Raw genomic sequence first — 25,930 nt, 5'->3', positions numbered from 1 at the left:
TTTTCGCCTGCCCTTTACTTCTACTTTTCTTTTGTTTCCTATGGGTTTTTGTGTGGTGGAGTAAAATCTCACTGTGTAGTCATAGCTGGCCTAGGATTCAGTGCATACACCAGGCAAGCCTGGAATTCAGAGAGATCCACCTGCTCCTGTTCTCCAAGTACTGGGATTAAAGGTATAGGCCATCATGCCTGGCTTATTTATTTCTTGTTTTATACTTCTAGTGTTTAATTTTTCTGACTTTGATGTCTTCTTTTGGGAACATTGATGAAAAATATTTATGCTTTAAATATTCCCTTTTGGGGCTGGAATTATAGGCTCATTTGGTAGAGTGCTTGCCTAGCATGCTTGAAGTCCTGGGTTTGATCCCCAACACACAAGTACTCCCAGCACTTGGTGAGAGGAGGCAGGAGGGCCAGGAGCTACCCTCAGCTGCATAGTGAATTTGAAGCTAGCCTGAAATACATGAGCCTTGCCAATCAATCAATCAATCAATCAGTCAATCAATTGTTCTCTTAATTGTACTGCCCTGGGCCAAGTTTTCTGTTTCTTTGTATTAGTTACTTTTCTTGTTGCTGTGGCAAACACCTGACAGAAGAAACTTGAGGAAGGGGTTGTTCTGGCTTTCAGTCTAAGGGAATACAGTCTGTCATGGTGGGAAGGGCTTGGCAGCAGGAGTGTGAGACAGCAGGAAGCATTGTGTCCGCAGTCAGGAAGCAGACTCCCTTCTCACCCTTTATTGAGTCCAGTATCCCAGCCCCTTGGTTGGTGCTGCTCACATTCAGGGTCAGTCTTTCTGTCATCGCCCTCACAGACAACAGTCTTAGTGATTGCAAATATTGTCAAACTGACAATGAGGACCAACCCTCCTGCTCTCTCCTGCAACCCTGCTTTGTCTGTCTGCCATTTCGTTACAGTTTTTATTCCTGTTTTTGTGAGTTATAGTTACTGACAGTAACTGATGATTATATTTATTTCATTCTGTATAGTGCTAGGTGAGATCCACAGCCTTACAAACGCTGCGTACACATTGAACACCCGCCGTCCTGGTCTCGACTCATGAACTCTTCACTCACTACTGGTCCTGAACTGCTGCACAGCTGGGACTATAGGCAGGCACCACCTTGACCCCAGTTCATTTGTTACTTTTATAGTATTGTGTTTATTTCTTTAAACCTTTTAAGTTGGGCCAGAGAGGTAGCTCAGAGAGTCAAATTGCCCGCTGGCAATTGTCGGTCCTAGAAACTGACGCGATGGAAGGAGAAACCAATTCCCCTAAGTTTTCCTCCAACCTCCACACTGGAACCATGCCACATATATGCCCACACATGTGTGCATGAGTGTGAACACAAATACATGGATCAATTTTAAAATATGAAACACAGGCTGGAGAGCTGACTTACCAGTTCAGAGCACTTGTTGCTCTTGTGGAAGACTGGTTCTGTCTCTAGTACTCACGTGGTAGCTCACAACCATCCATAATTCCAGTCCCAGGAAATCTAACACCCTTTTCTGACATCCACAGGTACCAGGCTTGCTCCTAGTACACATATATACATGTATGCTAGACGTTCATAAACGTAAAACAAATCTTTTTTTAAAAAGCTTTTAAAGACACAAATTTGTTTTGAGTTTGGTTTTTCAAGACAGGATTTCCTTGTGTAGTCTTGCCTATCCTAGAACTAACTCTGTAGACCAGGCTGGCCCCAAATTCATAATGATCTGTCTGCCTCTGTTTCCCGAGTGCTGGGATTAAAGGCGTGTGCCATCACTGCTTGGCTGAAACAAGATTTTTTTTAAAAAATACAGTCCTTGGCTAGACATGGTGGCACTCACATGTAATCCCTGTGCTTAAGAAGCTGAAACGGGAATCTCAAATTCAAGGCCAGTCTAGGCTACATAAAAAGACCGTGGGTAAAAATATAAAATGTTTAAAATAATTATGTCTGGGGGGCTGGAGAGATGGCTCAGTGGTTAAGAGCACTGCCTGCTCTTACAAAGGTCCTGAGTTCAATTCCCGGCAACCACATGGTGGCTCACAACCATCTGTAGTGAGGTCTGGTGACCTCTTCTGGCCTGCAGACATACACACAGACAGAATATTGTATACATAATAAATAAATAAATAAATATTTAAAAAAAATAATAATTATGTCTGCCTAAGATTTGTCCCAGAAGCTACCATGTTTTTCCTTTTCATTCTCCACCCTTACCCTGCTGCTTTGAGACAAAGCCTGAGCCTTTTCTCCTTCCAGTGTGGCCAGTGCTCTTTTGGGGACTTCATCTTCCTGTTGACAATATCTGTCCAGAGTTCCTCCCCAAACCTCTCTGAGCATGCCCTAAACCCCGTCCAGGTGAAAGGCTTACTTCAGACTAGGCCTTCCCAGCTCCTTTAGGCTCGGGGACAGTTTCCCCATCCAGGAACTGTCTGTGGGTAACTGCCTATCTTACTTTCCTTCAGATTTTGACTCTGTTTCTCTAATACACTTGGTTTTCTCCTGCAGCTATTTTATTTCTTTTTGAGAGAGAAAAAAAATAAGCTTTTCTATCTTGTTTCCAGAAATACAACTTGTTACTCATTCTTTTCAAAGTATCTCAAATTATCAAGGAAGCAGAACAACACACATCCACATGTGACTCACTCAGCAACCCGATGTTTCCCCTCCTGGAAGCGAGACGGCTCCTTCCTCCTCCCCTTCCATCTGTGCCCTACTGCTCACCATCTGCTCGGGACGTGGAAAGGTGGGGAGGGCGTGGCTGCTGTGATCCGTGCAGGATCTATGTGAAGAGCCTGGCCTTCCTTTCCCTGCAATCCTGTCAGGCTGATGTCCTTCTGAAATGTGCAGGTGCCCTTCGGGGTTCTCCTTATTGCCGTTGCTTCCTTTTTAGATTGCTGTATTGATTTATCAGTCAGGTATTTATCTCATTCCCCGGCACTCAGCCGTAACCAAGGGTTACGTTTGTTCTGCCTGATACCCAAGGGGAGCCAACTCTGTAGCTCACATCTGTCAACAGAATACTTCTCAGGCCTGCCTTTTTGTTTAAGACTGTCTCACTATGTATCATTGGATGTCTGGAGCACTCTGGGTAAACCAAGCCAGCCTTAAACTCACAGAGATCCACCTACATCTGCTTCTTGAGTCCTGGGATTAAAGCTGTGTGCTACCACTTCTGGCCCCCCTCTCCTCCTCCCCCCACCCCCGCCTATTTATTGGACTGTTTGAACTTTCTCTTTTATTTTATTATTGCTATGGATGAACCTAGAGCCTCACATGTGCTGGGAAGATTCTCAGAGGTTCACCTCCAGCCTGGATTCCTGTCTCTGTTTCTCTGACTGTGGTGGTGGCTGTGCTGTTACTAGTACTCTGCTCCATCCACCCTGTCTTGTCCGCTAACCGCTCTACTCACACTTGACTTCCACGTACCTTTTCTGCCTCCATTTTGAGTTTTGCAGTTTCCATGAAGATTAGGCAGACCAGCCTGGTCGCATCCACCATGAAAGTGAAACTGCTGTGTTCTGTTTCTCCAGGCCTCGACAAAGACAGCGTGTATATCCTAAGTGCACATGGCTGACAACCCCTAAAAGCACTTGGCCCCGATACAGCAAACCCGGTGAGGCCCTGCTGGGGTTTGGGCAGTGACTTAGATTTGGTACGAATACTCTTAGTTCTCTTGGGCATTCACCCTTTCTTTTAAATTGTTACAGTTTTCTATTTCATAGCAAGCTACCAAATATGCATAATTTAAAGGAAGAGGGCAGCAGTACAGAGAGGCAAGAGGGCATGAAGTAAATGTCCTCTTTAGATACTTGGCTGTGTGGTATAGAAATATAATATCCAGAGTCCCTTTTTCATGTCTCAGTTGACCAGCATGAAAGCCCCTCAGAGGGTCAGGGCAGGGAACCCACAGTGGTGTGTGGCTGTACTGGTGATAGTGGTGTAGTAGCCCCGCCCCTCCCCAAGAGTCCCGGTTCTTCTGTGCTGGTGAAGACCTGTGCAGGAGCTCTGGGCCTGTGCACTGGTGCTTAACAGTGTCTTTGTCCCTGCTAGGCCTCTTGCCTTGCCAGCAAGAACACCTACACATACAGGCAAGCTTGTGGACCATGTAGTCCTGCCAGACTCCATCCTTAGGTAGGGCCATTTTAGGAGGGGAACTTAGGGGAACAAGAATTACTGGCTTGTTTAGTGGAAATTTCTCAGGGGGAAATTAAATGTCCCTGTGCACCCAACATTGTATAGAAGGAACAGAAAAGAGTATCTGTCTTAAGTCACCCTCACCCGTAGGTCCTGGTGCAGTGCTCACTGCATAGCCTTTTGGATGCTAATCCCAAGAACCTGGGCATGGTGTTCTACCATGCAGATACATGTGCTATAGTCTCTAGTATTGCTCCTAGCCATTCATACTGACCTGACACATTTCCCTCCTGTGTATACTCTGGGTGGATCTGAGGAAGCGAAACAGACAGGACTCGAGGTCTTGGTACAGCTCATTCAGTGTGAGCAGGTCTGAGCCCTCTGCAGGAGCTCTTGGCAGATAAGGGCTCATAGCCTGTATAGGACTAGAACTGGCCAGCCTGCCCCAGACACTCAGTTTGAGTTGTGTTCATGTAGCATACTTGTGCCAGGAACAGGGGGGCTGTGACTGCCTAGAGCTGAGGAGTCCTCCACAGTGCCCCAGCCTGGCCCCCAGCACACCCTCCTGAGCAATATTTCTTCCAGGTCTATCAATGCGGCTGCTGGAATCCAAGAAAGGCCTTTCTTTCTTTGCATTTGAGCATAACGAGGAGTACCAACAAGCACAGCACAAGTTCCTGGTGGCTGTGGAATCCATGGAGCCAAACAACATTGTGGTGCGTAACCCCGCAGCTCCTGATGGTTGGGGGTCAAGCAGTGCATTGTGCCTGGGCCAGGTCCAGTTGTGACTTGGGGAGGCTTGTCTGAGAGCAGCTGCTTTCCCTGAGAATGGAAGATGCTGTGTTTGGAGGAAGTGTGCTTAGAACTAACAGTGTAGCCTCTCAGAGGAGAGCCACACTCTGCTCTCGGTTCCCTTCTGCAAACTGTGTGCAGGGCATTGTGGGATCTTTTCCCAGCTGCCTTTGGCTTAGGTGTTATGGCAGGGGGAATGCTTGGTTCCATTCTCCAGATAGCCTGTCCCTTCTGTGCTGCTACAACCTGTGTTGTCTCCGGGTCCCCTGCCAACCCCATGCCTGGGCCACAGTTGAGTTTGCAATCACCGAGGACAAGGAAGAGCTCATTCTTTGTGCCTTTGAGTACCTGATTCCCTGAATGATGTCACAGTTCTTTCAGGAGGATAAAAAATTCTAGTTTCCGTTGCTGTTGTTCGGGGAATTAGGCCAATTCTGAGCTCCCACTGAACTGCATCAGTGGTTCAGCTGAGCCACAACACCACGCATCTTGAGGTAAAAGAACTACGAGCCAGGCATGGTGGTGTAGCCCTTTAATCCCAGCACTTAGGGCAGGGGTAGGTAGATCTCTTGAGTTAGAGGCCAGCCAAGGATACGTAGTGAAACCCTGGCTCAAAAAAACAAAAACTAGGGCTGGAGAGATGGCTGCTCTACAAGGGGTCCTGAGTTCAATTCCCAGCAGCCACATGGTGACTCACAACCATCTGTAGTGGGATCTGATGCCCTCTTCTGGCAGAAAGTTGTACATGCAGCTGGAGCACTCATGCATATTTAATAAAGTTTGAGAAAAAAAGACTGAAAGCAAAACAAACTGTGACTTTCATTTTTGATGGTTTTTCTCGGCATGGGGCATGGCCTGGTGCCCTCTGAGGCATGTCCCATGAGGGTGCTACCTACAGTTTTTCTGTAAAATTATCTTCCTTTCCAACAGGTTCTGCTCCAGACAAGTCCCTATCATGTCGACTCACTCCTGCAGCTCAGTGACGCCTGCCGCTTTCAGGAGGATCAGGAAATGGCTCGAGACCTTATAGGTGAGCCAGCTGCATCTGCCGCTCCAGCCCCTCCAGCTCACAGGCAAATGTTGCTTCATGAGATGACAAAGGATGTTTCATGGAGATAGAATTCACTTGTGTAGAATGTACAACTCACTGTTTTTAGTGCACGCAGGTGTATAGCCTTTACCACAGTCTGTATCCATCCGTTTTAAACCCTTTTGTCTGTAAGCAGCCCCTGTCCTTCAGTCCTGGGAACAACGAGTGTACTTTGTCTGTAGTTATGCTTGAAGTGTAGAGGTCATGCAAACATGGCTTTTGTGTTTGGCTTCTTCCTTTACCGTCTTCGCTATCCGTGTTGGAGCATGTGCCCTACTTGCACCCTGATGTTGCTGTGTACTTGGTCTGGGTGTAGACTGCGTTTTCTGTATGTCACTAGTTGATGAACATATAGGTTGTTTTCTGGCTGTCGGAAATGGGGCTGCTATGACATACATGTGCAGGCTTTGTGCGGGTGCCTGTGGTGTACACGTGGGGGTGCCTCAGTGTTAGCAGATCGCAGCACCAGCTGTCGTGGAGCAATACCTGGGGAGTCCTGTGTGTGCCCTCTTTCTTGCAGGGTCCCAGTTCATGACCTCCCTCCTTCCAGAATGTTCCTTGTTTTGAGTTGTTAGAGGAGAGAGTTATAGTCATTTGTCTGTGACAGCATCCTCTGGTATTTGTGGCCCACAGAGAGAGCACTGTACAGCATGGAGTGTGCATTCCACCCCTTGTTCAGTCTCACCAGTGGGACTTGCAGGCTGGATTACCGCAGACCTGAGAACAGGTGAGTTTGGGCCACCCTAGAGTGAGTAACGGGCTACCTTCAAGTCACATGAGTGACTGTTATGAGCTTAGTGGGGAACAGGTGATGTAAGACTGTCCCAGGGAATGGATCAGGGCTTTGACAATTCAGAGCACCGTCTAAGCTTTGGTATGTTCACTGCTGAACTGTAGAGGGCTGGGCTCAGGGAATCAGGCATCATATCGGCCCAATAGTAAACCTATTCAAGTTATAAGTGAGCCTGTCAAGCCACAGAACAGCGAGGGCTGGAATCATGCTCGCTGTGTGTTTGGAGGAAGACCCATTCCCAGGGAGGTTAAACTATTTAGCGTGCTTTGCAGTTTTGTTCCTGATTCTTAAGTCTGAGATGAGCACGGGCACAGCTTGACATCGGGGATCACACGGAGAGGATTCTCTTTACCATGTTTCTCTAAGCCTGCCCACCCTCTGGTTTTAGCTCGTATGTGTCTCCCTCCCTCCCATCTAGCACTCTGCTTCTCTGGATACCCTGGTCTTCCGTTATAGGAAGTCCTGCCACCTTAGCTACAGCTGTTGTCTGATCTCCTGCACAGAATGTTGGGACTGAATCTCCTCCTCTGGGTTCCTGTGTATTTCTTTTGTCTCTTTTAGTTAAACTCTACTTTGAAACAATTTCTAAAATTAAGTCGCCAAGATGACTAAAACCATCCAGCTTTGTGCTTCCAGGTGTAATGCTATGACAACTGGTAAATCTGAGCATAAGTTAAGAGTATAATTACATAGGTTCTAATTCTTTTCCTTCAAAGGTAACCAGTAAACAGCTAGCAGGAAGACAGGTTTAGCCAGGTGTGGTGGCACATGCCTGTAGTAGGTCATCTTTGATTACATAGTAAATTTGATGCCAACCTGGGCTCCATGAGATCTCCTCTTAAACCAGAAAAAAGAAAAGAAAAGAAAAGAAAAGACATTGATTGTAGCCTAGGATAGTGGCCCCCGTGAACGGATTAGCATTCTGAGGTAGGAAGACCTCTGAGCCATTTTATTCAAGGTTAGACTTGGCTGTAGAGTCAGGCCATGTCTCAGAACTGGAAAAGCTTGATTTTCATGGCTAAGTATATTTATTACTAAATAACGAGGAGCACGCATTTCCTGCAGACACGCAGGGAATGGTCACAAACCCTGTATCTAGCCACATAGGAACTTCGGTCGCAACCCAGAGGGTGGACACAGTGCTGGCCCTTCCTGTTGCCATGCTCTGCTCTTCCGTCACTAATGCGCAGGTAACTGTCTCTGATCTAGGAGCTTCTATCTGGCCCTCTACAAGCAGATGAGTTTCTTGGAGAAGCGAGGATGCCCACGTACTGCGCTGGAGTACTGCAAGCTCATCCTGAGGTGAGAATTCACTTTGGCTGCATGGCTACCTGTCCCCACCACAGTGGTCCCAGATCTGTGGGGTCTCCAGCCATGACAACACTTCCTCTGTCTCCCTTGTTCTCCACTTACTGTGCTGCCTCCGGAAGCCTTGAGCCAGATGAGGACCCCCTGTGCATGCTGCTGCTTATTGACCACCTGGCCTTACGGGCCCGGAACTATGAGTACCTGATCCACCTCTTCCAGGAGTGGGAGGTATGTGCGAGCCATGTGCAGCTGTGTGTCTGTCTCCCTTACCTTTCTCACCCACACCCTATGTGTTTGAGGGATGGTTCTGTGATGAGATGGTGAAGGCACGAGCCAGAGCTCAAGTAGCTCCCAAGAGCCTTAGGAGGACCCCTTTCCACGGGCCTGCACCAAGAACACATGCACAAACAGTGGTACCAGTGGTGACGGAAAGTTGGGAAAACCCCACAACTCACTCTGGTCCATGTAAGAAGCGATCATGAAGCAGACCGTCATAAGGGGTCACCACAGGGAACCTCAGCATACAGACCCACATTCTGCAGCAGTGCTGGACAGACAGTCATAGACCAATCACTGTGCCTTATCAGATTTATATGTAAATAAAAATGAAAGATAGCAGCTGAGTGTTGGTGGCGCACACCTGTAGTCCCAGCACTTGGGAGGCAGAAGCAGGTGGATCTCTGTGAGTTCGAGGCCAACCTGGTCCACAAGAGCTAGTTCAGGACAGGCTCCAAAGCTACACAGAGAAATCCTGTCTCGGAAAACTTAAAAAAATAAAAATAAAAAATAAAAGCCTGATACCACACTGCTGCCATCTGGCCCAGATGCTGTAGGTGCTAAGTGCACCTTGGGTGCCAGACAGCACCAAGAAAGAACACACACTGTCGTGTCCATGACTGGGCACGTGTGCTCATGTGTTGAAATAACATTCCAGTTTATTGTGCTTTAAGATCAGTTCTGCCATTCTCCGTCAGCACTGCTAGACAGTTTAACAGAGTCCATTCCATCCCATTCCATCCTCATCCCATCCCACCCCATCTTTATCCCATCCTCATCCCCATCCCACCCCATCCCATCCCATCCTCATCCCATCCTCATCCCATCCTCATCCCATCCCATCCCATCTTCTTGGATCTTGTCAGAGAAGGGAGGCGTTGAGTTTTATGCTGGTTGCTTCCAGCAGGGAAAAGCAGGGAGAAAGGTGACAAGCCTTTGTTTTCTGTGTCTACTCTTGAGTTCTTTTCACAGTACTTTTGGTGGTGGTTGTGGTCTTTCTGTTTTTCGAGACAGGGTTTCTCTGTAGCTTTGGAGCCTATACTGGAACTAGCTCTGTAGACCAGGCTGGCCTCGAACTCACAGAGATCTACCTGTCTCTGCCTCCTGAGTACTGGGATTAAAGGTGTGCGCCATCACTGCCTGGCAACACAGTATATATTTTTACATTATCAAAAAAGAGATAATCATTTTAAGTTACATAATGCTTGGTATAATTGGAAGTTTTGCTTTTAGGGATCTGATTTATAGAATCCCTGGACCTCATGAAAGCATGGCTACAGGAAATACCACAGAGAGCTGTGTGAATAATCATTGTGGCTTATGTGGTTGTGGAATAAAAAGCAGGGCATGATGATGTGTGATGTAACCCCAGTTACTGTAGGGGACAGGACAGGGGCAGGTGCATTGGCTAGCCAGCCTAGACAAATTGATGCTCTTCGGGGATGGTGAGATGAGAGACCTTGCACTTAACACCAAACCTGATGATCTAAGTTTGATCCTTAGAACTCACTTAGTGGAAGGAAAGAACTGACTTCTGCAAGTTGTCCTCTGGCCTCTACACGTGTGCCGTGGTATGCATGTATACACACACATACAATAAATAGATAAAAATAGATAAAAAGTTAAGAAGTAAAATAAATTTGGAGAACTGAGGAAATACACCGAATATTGACCTCCAGCCTCCGCACTCACATACATGTGTGTGTGCACCAAACATAAACAGGAAAGACGTAGAACAAGTCATTTGTCTATTGTATGATGTTTACTCTTTTGGCTTTTTGGGGGCCCACCACCCAGCTCCCAAGTAAATCATACACAGAGAAGCTTATTCTCATGGCCTTAGCTTGACTTGTTTCTAGCCAGCTTTTCTTAAATTGTCCCGTCCACCTTTTCCCTCTTACTGCTTCTTCCTTTTCCCTTTCTTCCGGTATCTTCTTTTCCTTCTTACTCCACGGCTGACAGTGGTTGGGTGGCCCCTGATGTCCTCCTCTCCTCTTTTGCTTTTCCTTCTCTTCCTCCTTTCTCCTTTTACTCTGTCTACCTGCCAGCCACACCTGTCTTTGCTCCTGCCTTGCTATTGGCCATTCAGCTTTTTATTAGGACCATCAGGTGTTTTAGACAGGCAGAGAATCACAGCTTCACAGAGTTAAACAAATGCAGCATAAACAAAAGTCACAGACTTTAAAATAATGTTCCCCAACACTCGCCAGGCACCTTTAATCCTAGCATTCAGGAGGCAGAGGGAGGTGAATCTCTGTGGGTTCGAAGCCAGCCTAGTTTACAGAGCTAGTGCCCGAAACAGGCTCCAAAACTACACAGAAACCCTGTCTCAAAAAACCAAACAAACAAAAATTCCCCAATATTTGTCTTCTCACAAACCATAGAGAAAGAAAGGAAATTACTGGAAAACACTTGTAGGTCAGGTGGCATCAGGTCTCACTCTTGCTGACTTACTTTATGAGCTTTCTACATAGGCAGGGGTGCTGGCTTCCCTGCTTCCGGAGCTGAGAGTCTAGGCAGGGACATCCATCCTTAGTGGGCTGAGGCCCTTGTCTGCTGCTGAAGCATCAGTCATCTGGTTGGGTTCCTTTTGTGTTTTCTACATGTAGAAAATGATTCGCTTCATCCTGAGGTCAGGTGAGAGGCCCACAGAGGAGCAGTGGTGAACCTCATCCACTGCGTATCTGTAAACTACGTGTTTTGTTTTCATGAACTTAAGGCTCTAGGCCTTGTTTCTTTGTCCCTTATAGGCTCATCGGAACCTGTCCCAGCTCCCAAACTTTGCCTTCTCAGTTCCACTGGCATATTTCCTTCTGAGTCAGCAAACAGACCTACCTGAGCATGAGCCCACCTCTGCCAGGCAACAGGCTTCCCTCCTGATACAGCAGGCGCTTACCATGTTCCCTGGAGGTATGTGCCACCTCTTGTCTGGGGAATCACAGCCCTCACCATACTTAATGGAAAGATTGCATTCCCTTAAAGGCCTAAAGACTTGGTGTAGTTCTAGTTAGGTAGCTAGTCTACCTACTTCATTGAGCCTGCTATATAAGTTTGGTGAGGGATGAGAACAGAAAGAGAGACAGATGTCTTTGGGGTCTTGTTTCAGGATGGAAGAGCACACAGTATGTCAGATGGTCTTTGTTAATAAAGGAAAAAGGTAGAAGTAGTATCTAGAAAGGCCTGAGGCTAGCCCAGAGACAGTTTGAAGGGCATTGGCTTTGGTAGCCAGGAGGAGGCCCTTGTGTACTGCCCAGACATTCTCACAGCTGTGCGGCCACCAGATCTTTCCTAAGAGTGTACACGGAGTGACACTGACAATAGAGTCCTGTGGGTTGACCTCTTCTCAGTTAGAGAGACCCGGGATCGCTACCACATTGTAGGCTCTGAGTTCCTGGAGCCTTGGCCAGACCTGAGCAACCTCAGACCCAGAGAGGGTCAGTTCCATTAGAAGCTGCCTATGCCTTCTGTGACTGACAGAGATAGCCCTGCCTTTTCTGCTGGTAGTCCATGTGCTGAGCAAGCACTACCTCCTCACAGGATGCTGCAGCACGTGCTTGTCCCCAGAAAGTCACTGGGAGGACTGTTATGTTCTGTAGCTTACCAGCATGCAAGCTGTTTAGAGAAGCCAACACTTTGGTGAACCACCCTCCATGCAAGAGCAGCCCTGTGTTGACCACTGATCTCATCCTGGTCCCTGTAGAGTTAGCTCTTGCAGGACACAGTCAGCCCCACTCCCTCTAGTCTACTTTCAAATCTGACCTTTGTACAATGAAACATCCAGCCTTAGAGGTGATAGGCAAGTCTTCCTTGGATGCAGATGGAACAAGAGTCAGCAGGACATGCATCCACTTCCCAGGGTTCAGAGGTACCTTGGAGCCTAGTATGAGAGACCCAGCCTAGGAACAAGTTTGTAATGCTAGTCAGAAATGACCCTTGGCTATCCAGCTTCCTTTACTTTAAGAGCATATGGTGGCTGGGAGCCAGAACAACAGGACTGCAGTGTGTATACATGGAGCCATTACTTTTCCCCCCATAGTTCTTATGCCATTGCTGGAGTGTTGCAGTGTGCGACCTGATGCAACAGTCGCAAACCACCGCTTCTTTGGGCCAGATGCTGAGATAAGGTAAGGATGTGAGCCTGTAGGCACCGTTCCCCTCCCCCTTAAAGGAAGAGAGAAGTCTGTCCTGGGGGCTACTGTCCAGCTGAGAAAGCCCCTAGAGCCCACATCCATGTGCAAGACATCTCACCTTGGCGGCCCGGTGAGCACTCATCTCATGAGGTTCGCTCATGCTCCTTACTGTCGTTCATTCCCCAGATTTCTGTGCTGTCCCATTTCACATAAACAAGAAAAAACACACAGAAAAAAAAAACAATATATGTCATGTCGTGGCTCCCGCCCTCCCTACCTAACCAGCAGCTGTAGGCCATTTTTTGGTGTTGTTCCACATATAAAAACACTAATTTTTTTGCTTTTCACATTTCTGTCAAGTGATTTTTATTACTAAACTCGAGCAATACGAAGTGTGCTCAACCCCTCAGGAACCCAGCCCTCGGAAGGTAAAATATCCCAGGTCAGCAGCCGAGGGGTAGCCTCCTTAGTCCAAGGCCCTAGGCTTTTCCTGGATATGCCTTTGCCCACCATGGAGCTCTGCCAAACGTCTGCTTTCCTTGTTCTTCCACAGCCAGCCGCCCGCCCTGAGTCAGCTGGTGAGTCTGTACCTTGGGAGGTCACACTTTCTTTGGAAAGATCCCACCACTATGAGCTGGCTGGAGGAAAATGTCCGTGCGGTTCTGCAGGCAGTGGATGCTGGGGACCCTGCTGTGGAGGCCTGTGAGAATAGGTGAGCTGAGCCTGACAGATAAGCCCAAGAATCTAGCTCAGGGAGGGCACCCTGCAGGCACAAATCCTCTCTGTGTCTCCTCCTGGGTCTTTATCACACACATGGGACCTCTGATTTCAGCTTGACTGGCTGCGGCTATTTACAGAGATGTGAAGGGGTGGCTGTTAGGACCCTAGTGTTTGTTTAGCTTGCTTCTGCTTCTGTGCTCTGTTCCCATAATTGCTATCATGACTGCTTTCCTTTTTTTTTTTTTTAAAGGACTTACGTATTTATTATGTATATAGTGTTCTGCCAGCGTGTATGACTACACACCAGATGGGGCACCAGATCTCAGTACAGATGGTTGTGAGCCACCATGTGGTTGTTGGGAATTGAACTCAGGACCTCCGGAAGAGCAGACAGTGCACTTAACCTCTGAGCCATCTCTCCAGCCCTTGATTGCTTTTCTTACTCTTGTTGACAAAAGTTGAAGCCAAAAGGCAGCCAAAGCAACCTGTTGTTTTCTTTTCTACATGTGGGGTTTTCTGTAACTCAGAGGCTGTTACTTTTGCATTTGAGAAGCAGCGCTTTTGCCCGTTTGTGCAGTTTTGCTCATGGTCCTTGTCAGCATCCTGCTCTGGGGGCAGCCAGGCCAGGCTGGTTCTGAGGGCTCTGTTCTGCCCTGGCTGTATCATCTCCCTGTGTAGTCAAGTGGTCCGGTGGTACACACGAGGCTAAATTCTAGACTCTCTGAGGAACAGGGAAGAGGAAGTACGATTGCTTCCAGCCCTCTCCCTGCACTGGTTCTCAGCTGTGTCCAGCAGGAGGCAGACCCCCTACAGTAGCAGCAACAACTGACACCCAGGGATTCCATTGTGGACACCATGTAGTGTCTCACCAGACTACCCACAGCTACCGCATTTTCACATGGATAAAGGGACCAGAGTGCAGAACAAGCTAGTAGAGTCTCTCAGAGTCTGCTCTTGCTTCAGTGCTATGGGCTAGTAACACAGCTTCCATCCAAGAGTGAGGTAGGAGGTTTTCCAGAAATGCAACAGGCTAGTCCCTGCTGGATCTTCCCCAAGGTGGGTGTGGGTGACTTGGTGTTTCACACTGTGGGCACCAGTTTATCAGCCATTGTCTACTCTGGCCTCAGGCGGAAGGTGCTGTACCAGCGTGCACCCAGAAACATCCACCGCCATGTGATACTCTCTGAGATCAAGGAGGCTGTTGCTGCCCTACCCTCGGTAAGAGAGGACTGCTGAAAATGGGGACTTTGTGAGTGCCAGTCACAGTATAGCTAGCTACCCACAGTGCGGCCTGCATGCCAGGCAGAGCTGAAGCTGGTACAGCGGGCTCTTCCCCCTCAGCCAGTTTCTCTGGCCTTCCTCACTGTATTACTGCCTCAGTGAGCCATCTCACCAGGGTGTCAGACTCTCTGTGATGGAGACCTAGCCCTTCCTCACAGCCCCTGCAGCAATACTCATGTAATAGCCTTGGCTCTGCTTTCACAGATGTGTTTTCTGTTGGCACTCAGGGGGCGGGGGCAAGGCTGCATCATTTGGTGAACCAGCAGCCCAGTGGAGCCCAGTGGCTCTCCTCCCTCGTCCATGGTCTGTAGTTAGGCCAGTCATTTGTAACATGAATGTAGATGGTAGCACCTGTGGAAAATGCCCTCTGTCCTACATCCCACTGATTGAGATAAAATGCCATCCATGTTCCCCCTGACGATCCTCGGGGACAGTCTGTTCCACCCAGACCTAAAGTTTCTTGAAACAGAAATGGCCACTTCTGCCAGGTATAGTGACTGCCTCCTGGCAGATGGCTCAAGTCTGAGTTGAGACCACTGAAGCTTAGGAAGTCAGGGGCTGCCAGCAGTGCTCCAGAGTCTCTGGTTTTGTCCCCTCCTAAAGGACGTGACCACACAGTCTGTGATGGGATTTGATCCTCTGCCGCCCCTGGACACCATCTACTCGTACGTCAGACCAGAGAGGTACCTGCCTTCCCTGCTTTGTCTTCTCACAAACCCTCTTTAGTACTTTGGGGCTCACTGGGGCTGCCCTTACAGATTAGAAGGAAAAAGACAAACACGGGTGAAAAGGGCCAGTCCACTCAGGAGTAGGGCAAGTAGTGTAACGTGGATCTTCCTCAACCCACCAGAGGTCTGTGCTGTGCCCCATAGGTTTTGTAGCAGGTGTGAGAAGCACAGGGGGAAGCAAAATTAGGAGCCACCTCTGACCTGGCGCACTCCACAGCAGACATCAAGCTTAGAACCCAGAGATAGGTGTTGTGTCAAATCTGCCTGTGGGAGAAAGTGATTGAGGAAGAAGAAAGACATACCAGACCAGGAAGTCAGTCACCTGCTTTGTGGAAAGATGTGCCCCAGCCAGCCAGAGGGTGGCAGCTGGTACTCTAGCCTGTGCAGAAACGCTCTTCCAAGGGCAGAGCGTAAGGCCCAGTGAGCGCTAAAGGAAGGCCCATGTGACTGAGCCAGGAGAAGGGGGTAGTGGGTCAAGCATTAACATGGAACATGCCTGATTCACAGGCTGCCATGTACATGTGGGCAGATTGTAGAGTCTGGGTCTTGAGAGAACTCATTCCCTTTCCCTCCTAGTCTTCACAGCTGCCCCACACAGTCTGTTTCAAGAAAGGAGCACAGGTCACCTAGACCTTGGCAAAGCATTTGAGTGGAGTGACTCCCATTTAAGGTTTAGATGAAGACGAGAATTTTCACTGGGGTCAGAAACGTCCTGACAGGCAGACGTGGCCTTCCTGTCACAGCATCCTGCCCTGCTCTTGAGTCCCCAGAAGGGCAGTGTCATGATACCGTGAGTGGAGCTGTGCCGCAGCCTCTGCGATGCCCAGACCTCTCCTCCTGCCTTTATGTGACTGCCATGCCCTCCCCAGCCTTCAGATGCTGTAGTCACCTTGTCCTCTTTCTGTGTGACCCAGCAGGCTAGGTCCCTAAAGAGCCAGCACTCTGGGACACCACACCTCTCCTGTCCTTGTTGCTCTGGGTGTCCACAGCTATACTCAAGGCTGGTTAGTAGTCATCACTGGCCACCCCAGACCCTGATCTCAGTTTAGTACCCAGAAGCTAAGCCCCACTCAGAGGCTGCCTGTCCCTAGCAGTTAGACTGGGTAAGGACAGCTGACAAGGCTGGGACCCCACAGTGTCTGTTGACCTTCATTTTCTGACCTTTTTAATTTTCAGGCTGAGTCCAGTCAGCCATGGAAACACAATTGCCCTCTTCTTCCGGTCATTATTGCCAAATTACACCACAGAGGTATGTTGATGGAGCATATTGGTCTTTCCCTCCCAAGTTGCTATGGGCAAGTCCAGCTCAGGGTGGAGGCAGGAACGGCTGAGACTGTGCCGTGCTTAGGAAGTGGGGACGCAGCCTGCAGAAACTGCAGCAGCCACCCCCGGGTGAGTAGTGTGAGGTTGAGAGACCGTCAGCGTCGTGGTAGGTAGGTTGGCCATGGTTAAAATGCACATTTGGCTTTAGAGCTGCGTCTTCTGGGCAGGGACCTTGGGAGGGGACAGGCCCAATCTTGGAGCTTGAGCTGCCTCAAACTATGAAACCTGGGTCTCAAACCTGTACAGACAGCCCCCACTTAGATATGTCTCATTGTTCAGGAGAGGCTGGAGGAAGGAGTGGCCGGGGGTCCGAACCGCAATCAAGGCTTGATCAGGCTGATGTTGGCCTTACGTGACATGATGGCCAACTTCCACTTCAACGACCTGGAGGTGCCTCGGGAGGACAATCCTGAGGGCGAGGGGGACTGGGACTGACTGTCCAGATGCTGTGCCCCAGAGCTGTGCAATTATGTTCCTGATTCTTTTCTGGTTGGATTAACCAGTTCCCTGAAGTAGAAATGCTGACCATGTCATCTGCCCGTGTCTTTTGTTTTCCCTCTAAATGTGAGTGGGTTATGCTCTGCTGTGAGTGAGCTTTTCCTCCAGTGCCCTCAACCATAGCCCAGGAGCAGTGAGCCCCACACCGTATACACCCTGCTGTGTGCCTCACACTTCCAGAGTTTGTAACTTAATGCATAGAAAAAGGAGTTATCTCAGAGTCTTGAGTGCAAGGATCCCCCCATGCTCCTTGCTAGAGGTCACTGAACGTTCCACACATACTATACCCAGCATGTTTGCAGTGGTGGGGATCAACCCAGGGCCTGGCACATGATCTACCATTGAACGATAGTCCCAGCCTAGGAATTTTATTAGTAAATTTGGAAGGCTGGAGATGTGCCTCAGTTGGTAAACTGCTTGTTTAGCTTGCAGAGAGCTCCGGATTCGATCCCCAGCACAACACAAACCAGGTGTGGTAGTGTTCATCTGTCATCTCAGTACTCAAGAGGTAGAGAGAGGGACAAGAAATTTAGGAGTTTAAGATCATCCTCTGCTACATCACGAGTTCAAAGCCAGGCTTAGTTACATGAGACCCCATCTCAAAAGAGAGGTTTGTGACATGGGACACCCAGAATTGAAAGAGATGCCAAGAAGCAGCTTTGAGGCAGAAAACTTTCTTAGGTAGATCAGGGATGCTTTACAGAGGTTAAAGGGTATTTGATCTAGCTAGGGATGAGTGGGGAGCACTGACCAAGAACCCCCAGTCCAGTGGCAGGAACAGAGCCCACAGCCAGGCAAGGCCAGAGGTTCGTGTCTCATAAGCTGTCTAATTGTACAAAGATCCAGGCTACTGAGATGTTATAAGCTGTGTCAGGTTTCTCTTGGGCAGCCCTGCCCATCTGTGCCTATACAGAGCCTGGGGGAGGTACTACCATGGTCTCTAGTCTGAGACCAATGAGGTCCATTCTAAGTTTTGGTCCATTGATTTCTTCCTAGAAGTTCAGACATTGTTTCAGACATCACTGGATGTATCTGGTATGGACTAGGAACAAATAAAGCGTGTTTCAGGGATGTCCCGAGGGCCGTCTAAGTGGCTCAGTGAGTAAAGGAACTTGCTGCCAAGCCTGCTAACCTGTGTTCAATCCCCAGGATCCATACGGTGGATGGAGAGAGCTAACTCCTATAGGTTGTCCTCTGACCTTCACGCATACCTTGTGGCATTTGCACGCCTATACAAACACCAAATTAATGAAAAGGGGCCGCATGGTGGTAAAAAGTACTTACTGTGCTCGGGGCTTTTGCAGAGGCCAAGGTCACTGTCCCCTCAACAGGACATTGAGGACTGACTTGTATCCATCTATAGTCAGCCTAAGTGTCATTTGCAAGGGGTTCTGTGTGAGAAGTCACATGTCACATGAATCGGTGCTGCATCTCGGTTTTCTCCAGCATGAATTGGCAAGGCCATGAAGTCTGGATACAGGTTCTACCACTTATGCTCATGGGTCAGCAGGGGGTTGGGGAGGGCAGGCCTGGGGGGCATAGCCCCCATCAGTTGCCTCACCTACTCCTGGGTTTGGTGGGAGATCTACACCCAGTCCCAGAGAGGGGTACTGTTGAGATGGTCCTAATTCAGTGTCTGGATCCCAGTTGAAGTTGGAGTGGCCTGTGGTAAGTTTCAGCTAAGGGGAGGAGGGACTGGCTAGGAATGGGTTTGTTTTCTGGAAATGACAAGCACAGAAAACCTGGCATCCTGCCTCTTCCTTTCAGCAGCTGTAAGTCCATCCAGATGAGGACATGGCATCTGGAGCTGCAGCAGCTATTCTACAACCACGAGGCAATGAACTCCACAGTGAAGAGCCAGTGTTCTAGGATCAGTGAAGCAGAGGATGCCCTAGGCCTTCAGGAGCTTCCCACCTCCAGGCCTGGATCCTCATTAAATGATCGGCTTCAGAATGTTGCTCAGACTTAATTTCCAACTGAATCCATTTTTAATGGTGATAAATAAAAACCAGTCATTTACGTCATCTGTGGATCATCAGGAAAAGTAACTTTATGAGACAAGAGTCTCAATGTGTAGCCCTCGATGGCCTAGAACTTGTTATGTAGACCAGGCTGGCATCAGAGATCAGCCTGCCTCTGCCTCCCAAATGTTAGAATTAAAAGTGTGTACCACCACACCTAATCTGCATGTCATCTAAGCAGCTTTAAAGTCTGGCCTGCCACCCAGGTGGGGTGGTACTGTACCCCACTCCTCCTACACCTCAGTCTCAGAAAGAGGTGCCTCCTTGTGTGCTCCTGTGCAGAATTGTTGGGTATTTGTGCATTTTCATGTAGTCAGGGAGAGAACCTGTTTGCTGCCTCCCAGAGAAAGTTCAGAGGAAATGAATGACTTTCAAATGAAAACATGGTGACATAGCCTTTTTAACTTCTGTTTTATTGTGTGTATGGGTGCTTTGCCTGAATATGTGTCTGCGCCATCTACATTCAGTGCATACAGAAACCAGAAAAGGGTGTACAGAAAATAATGTTGGATCACTTGGAACTGGAATTGCAAACCTTTCTCTCTCTCTCTCTCTCTCTCTCTCTCTCTCTCTCCCCCTCTCTCTCCTCCCCACCTACCCCCCCCCCCCACAGGGTAGTATGGGTTACACAGGGTTTCACTGTGTAGCTCTGGCTGTTCTGGAACTCAGACCAGGATGGTCTCAAATTCAAATATCCACCTGCCTCTGCCTCCCAAGTGCTGGGATTAAAGGCATGCACCACCACCTGGCTATAACAAACAATTCTTAGTCACCATGTGAGTGCTGGAAATCAAACCTGGGTCTTCTGAAAGAGCAGTCAGTGCTCTTAACTGCCTACAGCCATCTCTTCAACCCCACGCATGGGCTTCTTAAGAACCTGTGAGATCCTCTGTGACCAGGGCCAGAAGGGATATGTTCACACTGTCCGGGGGCCTTGGGGAACCTCCTAAGAGAAACACTGAGCCTCTTGCCCTGTGGGATTGCCCGTTGGAATGCAGGCTGCCTTTGCTTCATGGAGAGAGCCCCCCCCCCCGCCCTAGCCGTTCTGCAGGTAGTGTCCCCTACTAGGTAGGTAGTCACTCCTGCCTGTCATTTGTCATGTGCTTTTTCCAGGCCACTGAGTATTATCAGGCTTGGGGTACTCGGCTCCTTCCAGTCCAGACAGCCCCAAGACTACCTTGGCCATCTCCCCACTCCAGCACAGCACAAGCTGACTTTCCCAGCTCTGCTTTACTGGTTCCTTCTCTGAGGATCGTAGTTGTGACTTTGTGATCCAAAATGAATCCCAAGGCATGGTCACCTTCCTCTCAATGCCCCTCGGCAGGAGCTTGCCATAAAGGATGTGGCTGCCTCTGCCAGAGACTGTTCAGTTTTCCCACCTTTGAAGTCAGGCTGTCTGCAGGGTGAACTGTGGTTGTCTCAAAGACTTCATTCTGAAGCCAGAAATACCAGCATCTCTGAAATGTGACAGCACGGGAAGTTAGGGCAGGGGGCACTTGCTCTTTCATGTCCCAGAAGTGAAAAGTGGCCTGCAGCTACGGGATGCCTGGGCATCATGTGGCTTTAGGGGCCAGCCATGGCTCAGCCCACGCCATCAGACTTGGGATAAGGCCCATGTTGTAGGAGGCAGACAGCTGGAATGAATGTGGCAGTGTGAGCCCTCTGAGGCTGAGGACACTCAGGACACCCAGAGTCCTGTCTCATCCTGTATGCCTGTAACAGTACACCTGAAGGCATGAACACAGTTTGTTCACCAGTTTGAAAAACGGTTTGGCCAGATCTACTAAATCTAAAGATAGACCTCGTGCCTGCATTCCATTGGTTGGTAACATTCAACATAAGCACATGCCTGCGTGTGTCGATGATGTCCAGCAAGACCTGCCAACAGCACTCATCAGGATAAGGTTGGCCACAAGCTGCCAAGTGTCCTGCATGACTCACATGATAAGACACCGCAACCTGAATGCTTTAGTTACCCGGATAGCAAGGTGACTCTTGGTGTGAACACAGAGTATAAACTGAAAGATGCCATGCCGTGTAATGTTCCACGATCAACAAAACTGATAGTGCTAAGGCCCAACACAACTGATATAAATTGTATTTTATTTATTGATTTGGGAATGTAGTCCTGACCATGCTCTAACATTTGTTGGTGGATGCTCACATAGTTCATGTGGACTTCCACAGTGGCTGTTGTATATGGGCACCTTATGACCAGAAAGTGCCAAGGCAGGCGAGAGAAAGAGCAGACGTCTAGCCGGTGCACACCTTTAATACGAGCACTGGCAGCAAATCGCTGTCCGGGACCAGCCTACTCTACCTGCGCTACCCCGCGAATTCCAGGCCAGCCAGGGTTCCATAATAGTGAGAGCCTGTCTCAGAAAAACAAGAATGGGCTTTTAACACTAGTATCACAAACGCTTTAAGTGCAGTCGGGCTAATTCCTGCCTCTAATTCCACTGCTGGCTTTCTTATTTTCTTCACCTGCATGGAAGGTTGTGCTGATGAGAAAGCTGCGGGTGCCATGGAGAAAGCCCAGCAGCGGCTAGAGGTGGGCTGGGGTGGGTTGGCACCACCCCTGCCTGCTGTCCTGACCACTGAATAGTCACATGCCCAGCTACTGCCCACAGAGTCTACTCTGATGTAGTTCCTGGCTCCAGGGCTGCCATGTGCTCCACAGAGGAAATGGGACTTCTGGGAGGAAGGGTTGTACCCTGGGGAGAGGAGGGATTCGGGAGTGTCAGAGAGGCCATAACTAAAGAATGCTAGTGGATAGCCCCAGGCTCCCCTCTACTCAGCTCCCAGGAAGTGACAAGCTTCCTGCCACACCCAGAACTGTAGCTAAAGGAGGCTTTAGCAATCTTGGGGCCTTGAAGGATATGGAGAGTCGTTAACCCTGCTGTCATTGATTCTCAAAGTTCTCCGTTCAGCCTTGAATTCAAGCTACCTTGACCTCCGTAGCTGAGTTAATAATGCTCTATGTACACATCCCCCATTTCAGATAGAAGTGTCACTGCCCCTGACATGGTGGTGAGGGTGGGAGTCGGGGTGCCCAGTTCACAACCCGTGACTGTGCCCGAGGCAGAGCAGCATGAGAGGGAGGAGGTCGAAGACAGCTCAAGAAAGTGGCGCAGAGATAGGTTTGGAGGTTTAGGTAGGGCTACACAGGGCAGGTCCTGGTGAGACTGGATGCCTGGAAGGGATTTGGTGAGTCTACGGGGGCTTTGAACACAAAGGGAAACGCAGTACCCTGTGCTGGAGTCTGGAGCCAGGTTCTCCAGTTTCTGGGTGCTGCTTATGCCCCCTAGAGGCAGTCCAGGGTGCTGGGGCACATGCCCATCATGTGGCCACCCTGAGGAGGAGGGGTGAGTTAAAAGATTCAGAGAAAGGCTCCATTCTTCCCCCGACCTCAGCCCACCCTGGCTTGGGGGAGGCAGGGGACCAAGAAACTGGGAGGTGCTAAGTTTAGCAATGTCTCTATCCGAGTCACTTCCCAGGAGGAGGCAGCGAGGGCAGCAGAAGGCTGGGCTCCTTTACACAGGTAGCGAGACTTCATGAGCAGAGCTCAGGGTCTCAGCCAGGAAGCGTCTAGACTCTGCCTGTGCCATGCGAAGGCTGACCTGTCCGGCCGGAAAGAGGGCAAGTGTGAAGGAAAGTTGGAGAGCGCCCAGATGGAAAGAGGCAGGGTGTGAGGAGCGTCAGAGACCCCTGATGACACCATGAGCCCAACAGGACACTGGGAGGCTGATACCACCTGGAGCTGAAGGCTCCCCTGACTGCTTCCTACTTCCTGGACAAGACTATGCCCACTCAGGGACCCCAGAAGAGGCTTCTGGGTTCTCTCAACTCCACCTCCACAGCCACCCCTCACCTTGGACTGGCCACCAACCAGACAGGGCCTTGGTGCCTGCAGGTGTCTATCCCAGATGGCCTCTTCCTCAGCCTGGGGCTGGTGAGTCTGGTGGAGAACGTGCTGGTCGTGATAGCTATCACCAAAAACCGCAACCTGCACTCACCCATGTATTGCTTCATCTGCTGTCTGGCCCTGTCTGACCTGATGGTGGGTATAAGCATCGTGCTGGAGACTGCTATCATCCTGCTCCTGGAGGCGGGGGCCCTGGTGACGCGGGCTGCCTTGGTGCAGCAGCTGGACAATGTCATGGATGTGCTCATCTGTGGCTCCATGGTGTCCAGCCTGTGCTTCCTCGGTGTCATCGCCATAGACCGCTACATCTCCATCTTCTACGCCCTGCGTTACCACAGCATCGTGACACTGCCCCGGGCACGACGGGCCATCGCGGGCATCTGGGTGGCCAGCGTCTCCTTCAGCACCCTCTTTATCACCTACTACAATCACACAGCCGTCCTCATCTGCCTTGTCACTTTCTTCCTCGCGATGCTGGCACTCATGGCCATTCTGTATGTCCACATGCTCACTCGAGCATGCCAGCATGCACAGGGGATCGCCCGGCTCCACAAGAGGCAGCGCTCCGCCCGCCAAGGCTTCTGCCTTAAGGGTGCCGCCACCCTCACTATCCTTCTGGGAATTTTCTTCCTATGCTGGGGCCCCTTCTTCCTGCATCTCTTACTCATCGTCCTCTGCCCTCAGCACCCCACCTGCAGCTGCATCTTTAAGAACTTCAACCTCTTCCTCGTTCTCATCATCTTCAGCTCCATCGTTGACCCCCTCATCTATGCTTTTCGCAGTCAGGAGCTCCGCATGACACTCAGGGAGGTGCTGCTGTGCTCATGGTGAGCAGGGAGGTGGCTTTTGTTCTCGTGGCCAGGGCGCTGGGCAGAGGGTGACAGTGATATCCCGTGGGCCCGCATCCTGCAAGACCACAGGTACTGGTCTCTATTTGTCCAAGGGCGCATTAGATGAACTTTAAAATAGAAACACAAACTGCCTGGGGCCAGGAGGAAGGGTAAATGTGACTGCAGGATCATCCAGGGTAGCTGTGGGGAATGAAAGAAACGGGATGGGAATTCTAGCTCCAGGCAAGGGTCAGGTCACGGGCTCCTGAAGAGACTGCCCCTACCTCTGGGGAGCTTCACCTCTACTCAGTGACTAGCCCCCCCCCCCCCCAACTCCTCAGGTCACTCAGGCGGGCCCTCTACTGCCGGGATGAACAGGAAGTTTCTGAATTAAAAGAATGACAAGAGCCGTGAAGGAGCCCTGCTCCTGGTGAGGGCTTCTGAAAGGGGAATTTGTGACCAGGAAATCCAGCCATAGCCGTGCAGTAGGCTGTTTAAGCAAGCGAGGCCCTTCCTCAATAAAGGGACCAGCATTGCAGAACATGCATCTAGCACTAGAGGAATGGGACTGACCTAAAGACTAGTCATATGGTTCATGGCAATCCCGAGAGGTGGGACCTCTAGCCTCGGTAGAGGCCATTGGCTTATTAGTGGCACAACCTGTGGCTCTGAGCCAGAAAGCCATTGAAATGCTAAGTTCAGATGGAGCCTCATCACTATCTTCCCTAGCTCTGTCTGGAAGTTGCTTCAGGTTTGACTGGGAGAAGGGTAAGGACAGCAGTCAGGAAGAAGGGAGTCTCAGAAGCCACAGCTGCCTGCCTGAATTAGGAATTCACGGTCCGGAAGCACACCAAACACCCTAATCAGGCCAACTTGGCTTCCTCTGTATTACAAATGCCAGAACAGAGCAAGGAGCTGCAGGTTGAGAAGCCTCAACTTTACCTCTCTGGTGACAAGACTCTTCAGGCTCCTTCCAGTTCAGCCATACACTGCCGCAGGACCAGAGTCCCAGCCCCTGGTAGGGCCCACCTGTAACCTCGGCCAGAGCTTGCCCCTTTCCTGGCCTCATTCCTCCAACACCTTCAGCCATGGCACCACTGAGCTACCCTGAGGAGCCTGCAGCATAGCAGAGGTCAGGGGTTGGGGGTCTGTTTCTATTCAACATTGCCCTCCTGGGAGAGGCTGGCAGTGTCAGTGCTCTTAGACTGGCTCTCAGGATAGAGGATGGTGTCTAGGAGCTCGAGGGTATCTGAATCCCAGGGAGTGGCACATGGGGTGAGCCACAGTTCTTGCTGTGGAACGGCAGACTCCCCAAGCCCTTCTACTGCTACAACCTGGAATTCCTACTGCAGAGTCTATATTGGGTCCCCCACCGATGCTAAGCACTCAACTGTCCTCCTCCCTGGGGTGACCTCAGTCTGGCCTAATATGCCCTCAACCACCTCTGAGACAGGGCGTGGTGGCATCAAGCCAGACTGTAGCCGCACTATCAGCTCCAGCCTTGCTGGACTGAGGTTGGAAGCTGGTTCCCGGCAAGGCCAGCCTTTGCTGGAAGACAGGACCGTGAGTCAGCCTTTATCCTGGCACCATAGCTCTCTGGGGACACGGGGAGCTGGCCTGGCCTGATGTCATCTGACAGGGAGGCAGCCCAGGCCTCCGAATGCTTCCAGGCATCTTCCCTGTCCAGACAAGGAGACAGAGCCAGATGCTCACCCAGGACTTCTTGAACCAGGCCAGCTGGAAACCAGCTACAAAAAGCCACATCATGGAAACACTGTGGGGGAGGAGCATCTCTTGAGAACAAAAGACCCACTTCTAAACTCAGCGAACTCAGAAGCTTATCCTCAGAGAGGAGCTGTACACAGCCACTGTATCCAGCACACGCCCGTGCAAACTGGACAAAGGCACCAGCAGATTGTTTTTAGCTGATCTTGTGAAATGAATGTTTTTGGACCATCCATGTGTGGTAGTACTGTCTCAAACTCTTCCAGAACTTTTGCCATTGAAAGATCAAAAAGTCCCCACGAGGTGTCACTGGCCATAGATGAATATTAAATCAGTGTTGTATATGAACACATTGCATGT

The 25,930-nt window shown here is 49.9% G+C and overlaps 2 protein-coding genes across 6 annotated transcripts in view; both read left to right on the top strand.

The window, feature by feature from the left end:
• The window catches only part of Tcf25 (transcription factor 25), a 31,207-nt gene extending 12,116 nt beyond the window's left edge, over nt 1-19,091 (top strand). For 2 of the 5 annotated variants that reach the window (XM_041649770.1, XM_041649768.1), the window contains 14 exons: nt 3,527-3,609; nt 4,716-4,846; nt 5,853-5,952; nt 6,646-6,739; nt 8,015-8,107; nt 8,236-8,341; nt 11,140-11,299; nt 12,426-12,513; nt 13,073-13,231; nt 14,367-14,457; nt 15,124-15,203; nt 16,425-16,497; nt 16,851-17,135; nt 18,840-19,091. In XM_041649770.1, coding sequence (XP_041505704.1) covers nt 3,527-3,609; nt 4,716-4,846; nt 5,853-5,952; nt 6,646-6,739; nt 8,015-8,107; nt 8,236-8,341; nt 11,140-11,299; nt 12,426-12,513; nt 13,073-13,231; nt 14,367-14,457; nt 15,124-15,203; nt 16,425-16,497; nt 16,851-17,006 — 1,414 coding nt within the window. In that variant the 3' untranslated portion in view covers nt 17,007-17,135; nt 18,840-19,091. Of the gene's footprint in view, nt 1-3,526; nt 3,610-4,715; nt 4,847-5,852; nt 5,953-6,645; nt 6,740-8,014; nt 8,108-8,235; nt 8,342-11,139; nt 11,300-12,425; nt 12,514-13,072; nt 13,232-14,366; nt 14,458-15,123; nt 15,204-16,424; nt 16,498-16,850; nt 17,136-18,836 lie in introns of all 5 variants that reach the window. The other 3 variants (XM_041649769.1, XM_041649772.1, XM_041649771.1) reach the window with 3 other exon arrangements.
• A 767-nt stretch (nt 19,092-19,858) lies between these two features.
• Mc1r (melanocortin 1 receptor) lies at nt 19,859-25,879 on the top strand. Its single transcript, XM_041650449.1, has one exon. It carries the CDS (start codon nt 22,893-22,895, stop codon nt 23,844-23,846), a length of 954 nt encoding a protein of 317 aa, XP_041506383.1. The 5' UTR covers nt 19,859-22,892; the 3' UTR covers nt 23,847-25,879.
• The last annotated feature ends 51 nt before the right edge of the window (nt 25,880-25,930 follow it).

Source organism: Microtus oregoni, unplaced genomic scaffold (assembly GCF_018167655.1).
Source record: "Microtus oregoni isolate MIOR12 unplaced genomic scaffold, Mior012 000004F_ref0000308, whole genome shotgun sequence".
NCBI lineage: Eukaryota > Metazoa > Chordata > Mammalia > Rodentia > Cricetidae > Microtus > Microtus oregoni.
Note: the sequence above shows the minus strand (reverse complement) of the source record. Positions and strands in the feature narration are given on the sequence as shown.

Bases quoted from the DNA above. Each gene is read 5' to 3' on its own strand.
- Mc1r (XM_041650449.1), top strand. From the start codon at position 22,893: ATGCCCACTCAGGGACCCCAGAAGAGGCTTCTGGGTTCTCTCAACTCC.